This window comes from Lolium rigidum, chromosome 5, assembly GCF_022539505.1.
Source record: "Lolium rigidum isolate FL_2022 chromosome 5, APGP_CSIRO_Lrig_0.1, whole genome shotgun sequence".
NCBI lineage: Eukaryota > Viridiplantae > Streptophyta > Magnoliopsida > Poales > Poaceae > Lolium > Lolium rigidum.
The window spans coordinates 245,790,851-245,796,040 of record NC_061512.1 but is presented as its reverse complement, the minus strand read 5'-3'; the positions used below and the strand labels follow the sequence as shown (position 1 = coordinate 245,796,040).

General features: G+C 52.0%; 1 protein-coding gene across 1 annotated transcript; it reads left to right on the top strand.

Moving 5' to 3' along the window:
• The first annotated feature begins 4,329 nt into the window (after positions 1–4,329).
• On the top strand, positions 4,330–4,887 carry LOC124657395 (E3 ubiquitin-protein ligase Os03g0188200-like). The gene has a single exon (XM_047195952.1). The coding sequence runs from the start codon at positions 4,330–4,332 to the stop codon at positions 4,885–4,887; it is 558 nt and encodes a 185-aa protein (XP_047051908.1).
• Positions 4,888–5,190: the final 303 nt, after the last annotated feature.

Here is a 5,190-nt window from a genome sequence, read left to right as displayed (position 1 = left end):
TCCTCCTCGGTTTCCGGTCAACCTGGGCGAAATGAAGCTCTTTTCGATATCAAGGGCCATCAGGTCGTGTCTTGCTTTCGACCCGTCTTTGGTCCTCTCCGGCATGTTGAGCACAGTGCCAAGCAAGCTCTCGCACACGTTCTTCGTGATATGCATGACATCAAGGCTATGAGGCGTACCGAGGATCTTCCAGTACGGCAAGTCCCAAAACACGGACCTCCTTTTCCATACCCCCAAGAGCGGCCCGGGTTCCTTTTTCTTTTTCTTTCTCTTGTCTCCTTTCTTCCGCTTCTGGATCTTTATCTTACCCGCCGGAGGGCATGTCTTTCCAGTTTTTCAACAGAGTATCTATCTCTTCGCCGCTTCGCCTAGGTGGAGGTCCCTCGACCTCATCCTTCCCATTGAACAGTCTCCACGCTTCCTCCACGGGTCATTCTTGGGAAGCCACATTCGATGCCTCATGTAGACGGTTTTTGAAGACCCGGGATCCTTACCCAGCTGTAAAAATGGCGTCTTTTCCATGCACCTCACACATGCCTTGTGTCCGTGGCACACACGGCACGCGATATATCCGTATCCAAGATAGTCCCGCACCGTCGTCAACGGTGCGGCTTTCATACGGAAAGTTTCTTGTCCGTAGGCGTCCCAAGTTTCTGTCCCTTCCTCCCACAGAGTGACTAGCTCCTCCTTCAATAGCTCCGGATACAGTGTTGATATCGCTCCCTGGCTGCGTCGGCCCTTGGATTAGCATACTCATGTGTATGTACTTCTTCTTCGAGGCATAGCCATGGAGGGAGGTTGTACATCCATACAAACATGGGCCAGGTGTCTGTGCTTGCTGCTTTGGTTCCCAAACGGATTGAGTCCGTCGGTGCTCGCACCCAACCTGATGTTCCTTGGTTCTTTCCCGAATTCTTCGTAATACTCATCGTCTAATGTTTTCCACTGGCTTGCATCCGAAGGGTGTGTTAGCACTGGGTTTTCAACCCGTTCCACATCACGCATCACCGCCTCCTTTCTTTCCGCGTGCCAACGCATGAGCTTTGCTTCCTTGGGGTCCACGAAGTACCGCTGCAGACGGGGCGTGAGCGGGAAGTACCACACAACTTTTCGAGGAGATTTTCTTGTCCCTCTCTTGTATCGAGATTCGCCACACTGTGGGCATGTATCGAGATTGGCATGCTCGTTCCGATATATTACGCAGTCACTGATGCATGCGTGGTATTTCTGGTGCGGTAAATCGAGAGGGCACACGATTTTCTTGGCCTCCTGTAGGCTACCGGCACACGTGTTATCTTTAGGAAAGTGGATCTTCAAGTATCCGAAGAGTTCGTCCACGCTTGTGTCCGTCCATTTGTGCTTTGCCTTCATCTCCATAATATCGAGAGCGTATCTCAGACGGCTCTCCTCCGTCCCACGAGCTGCATCGTACAACGGAGTTCTCGAGTGTACCTCGAGTTGATCCAGCTTAGCCTTCCGTCTACCAGCGATTTTGGGGTCGGTCGATGTGTTGCTGAGAAGAAGTTCTTGAACATGACGGTCCTGCACGGCCGCGGTTAGCGGGGTATTTCTACTCATGTCCTCGTCGGCCGCATGTTCTTCCCGGCCTTCTTGATCACCATCAACGTGTGCGCCATCCTCTTCAACCTCCTCTCCATTGTCGTGTGGGGCATCCTCTCCATCACCTTCGTTATCATCATCTCCACCATCACCACCTCCATCTTCATCACCATCGATATCATCATCTCCATCATCACTCATCCACTGAGTATGCCCCTCCATGAAACTATACATGAGCAGGTGTTGATTCACTATGCCTGAGAAGGGGTCAAACAACGATCCTAGCTTGCATCTTCGACAAGGACACATGATATCCTTTCGCTTTTTCGATACATGTCGGCCGTCGCGCGTTCCACGTATCTATCCACGACGCTTTCCCTCATCGGGATGACCATCGCCGCCTACAAGACAAGATAATTGATTACACCGCCGTCTCGGTTTTCACGGAAAAAATTCGGCATGACCTTTGCTAAATATTGTCATGCTGGAGTTCCAAATATTCGCCGTAACGGAAGTTAATCAACATTCCGGCAAAACATTGGCAACTCAATGTTCCCGCACACGTCAACAAATGCAAAACAATGCATTTACATATATGGAACCGCATCTTTTGCCATCACTAGTGACATAACCGTGAATTTTCACCAACTCATGAACATTCCACTCATTAGCTATATACCTATTAGTTGACGCGACGTCCAAAAGCACCGGAGAGACGCCACACGTCGACTTTTATGCTCGAGAGATCTAGAGATCTAGAAATAGCTAGATCTAGTGGAAAAGGTGGTGGGAGGAGATAGATCTAGATCTAGATCATGCAAATCATGCTAGAGGGGCTAGGTAGTGCATGATTTGCTCAAATACATCATATTTTGTTGGTTGAAATAGCTAAAATGGGTGGGGGAATGAGATAACAAGTGCTTGGGTTGATTTTCCATCACATATGAGTGTGTGAGGGTGGTGGTAGGTGGCTGGTCGGGCTAGCTAAATTATATGGCCAAGCCCGGGTTACCGCCGGCGCCAACATGCGCGTTTGCCGGTAGGGCCCATTACCGCCGGCACCTACGGCCCACAAACGCCGGCGGTAAGTGCAGGATGGGTGGCCCACCCAGCCACTTGTTACCCCCGGCATTTGCATTCTCGGGTTCGCCGGCGGTACAACCCGCTACCCCCGGCGATTAGGGCATAAAACGCCGGCGGTAAGGGCAGGCTGGGTGGCCCGCCGAGCCACTCATTACCCCCGGCATTTCCATTTTCGTGTTCGCCGGCGGTAAAGCCCTCACCCCCGGCGCCTTGCGTTCAGCTCGCCGGCGGTAGGGTTAGGCCACCCTGGAAGGTCTTACCGCCGGCATTTTCAAACCGTACTCGCCGGCGGTAAGGAGTGCTGCTATAAGGCTTTCCCTAGTAGTGTTAGACTAGTAACATATGTCATGCAACTAGTCTAGGTTACTACCTTCATAGTGGGTAGTAACTTATATGTGGTGTCATGCATTGTATCATTTATTATGTTGTAGACTCATCTTGCCTTAAGGTGTGTGATGTTATGGTAACATAGCTAGTTACCACATCACTCTATTTCTTCATTTATTAGCATGCCATGTCACCAAAATGCCATGAGATGTGTGATGTTGCTAGCTATGTTACTCCCACTATGAGTAGTCTTAGAGCAAGAACAATAGCGTAGCCGGCAGCCGACTATAACAGTTTGCCACATCACATATAGTCAACTTATAGCTAGCATGTACAATAGTAAGCTATAAAAGTGTAGTACCTTTACAATACATGACCCACCATTTAGTCTCATATAGTGTCTAGGAGCGCGTGCTAGAGCTGACTATTGCATAAGAGCTCACTTCCCTTCTCCCTTCTAATCTCTCTCCTCCAACTAAACAAATTTATAATATTTTATCTCTTATAGCCAGCTGACTGGACCTTATTGTACTTGCTCTTAGAGCAAGTTTAATAATAGAGTCAATTGTTGGCTATAAGCCAAATACCATGTCATCGATAGTCATCTTACAGCCAACATGTACAATAGTGAGCTATAAAATTGTACTACTTTATTAGTGCATGGCCCACCATTCACTCTCACATATTGCCTAGGAGCACGTGCTAGAGCTGGCTCTTGCATAAGAGCCCACTTCTCTTCTCTCTCCTCCAACTAGGTAACAATATATTATTTTAATCCTTATAGCCAGCTGACTAGAACTTATTGTACTTGCTCTTATAGCCAACAACGGGCTACACTATTAATTATTAGAGTTGGTCTAAAAAAATTCGTTTGCCCCGGTATTCCGTGACATGACAGAATTCCCATTTATGGCCACGCCGAACCAGCATAGGGGTAGTACCAAGTCCGACGCAGTGCGGGTGAGGAGCCCGTCCTCGGTACGCACGCACCGCATTCGTAGTCTGCTGCCGCCGCCTCGTCGTACACTACACCTCGAATGCAGCTGGATCGCGCGCACTGGCTGGCTCGACAGAAACGGCAGAAACGGACGGGCCGGGGCAGCGGAGCGGGAAGGCAAGAAGCAGTGTCTCTCTTCGCCTACCCCACGAAGTTTCTTCCTTTCCTCCCTCAGTCCCCGCCGCACCGCGTACAGCTACGCACAGCCTCGATCGCCTTAAAAGCACGCGTCGATCTCGTCTCCTCATTCACACGTACACAACCTCGTACTCCCGTCAAACTTCACCATGCAGCCCTGCGCCGGCTGCTGGGCCGCGCGCCGCCTCCTGGCCTCGCCGGCGCCCACGCCGGCCGACCAGTCCATGGACGCGGAGCGGGCGCACCTCGGGAGGGTGCTGGGCGTCACCACCATGGTCCTCCTAGTCGCCAGCTTCTCCTACCTCGCCGTCAGCACGCTCTACGGCTGCCTCCGCGCCGCCCGCGTCGTCCACGCACCGCCCGGCAACGACGACGACCCGGCGCCGGCGGAGACGCATCAGGACGACACCAAGCGCGCGCTCGACGGGATCCCCGTGCGGGTGGTCGTTCTGCAGTCCCCGCGCGACGCCGACGCTGGCGGTCCGAAGCAGGACGCGGAACCAGACGCTGACGACGAGTGCACGGTGTGCCTGGCGGAGTTCGCGGCCGGGGACGAGGTGCGCGTGCTCCCGGCGTGCCGCCACGGCTTCCACAGCGAGTGCGTCGACCGCTGGCTGCTCACGCGTGCGCCCACCTGCCCCGTCTGCCGCGCCCCGCTCGCCGCGCCCGTGGCTGAGGACACGCACGCGAAGCAGGACTGCGCGGCCGGGCACGGCCACGTCGACGTCGGCATTGGTGACCACGAGTCCCGTGCGATCCCGGCGGTGTCACTTGTGGTGTAGATTGCCGGGCCGCCACGGTTGCACATCACCGCCGGAGTAGTAGTAGCAGTAATCTCTAGAAGATTTCATCACAATTTTGATGTCTCAAAGATTTGTTCATGCTAGTTGTCATAACATCACCCAGATTAATAATGGTTAACCAGACAGATGAAAATTCAGATTTCAAGTTCAATTTTGTTGGGGCAATTGCCAGTGAAATTGCTTAGGCTTATAGTCATTTTATTTAGAGTAAGTACAATAAATTCTAGTTAGCCAAAGATTAACATACTATATTTTTTGCCACGAGAGAGAAGAGGAAAGTGA

Bases quoted from the DNA above. Each gene is read 5' to 3' on its own strand.
- LOC124657395 (XM_047195952.1), top strand. From the start codon at position 4,330: ATGGACGCGGAGCGGGCGCACCTCGGGAGGGTGCTGGGCGTCACCACC.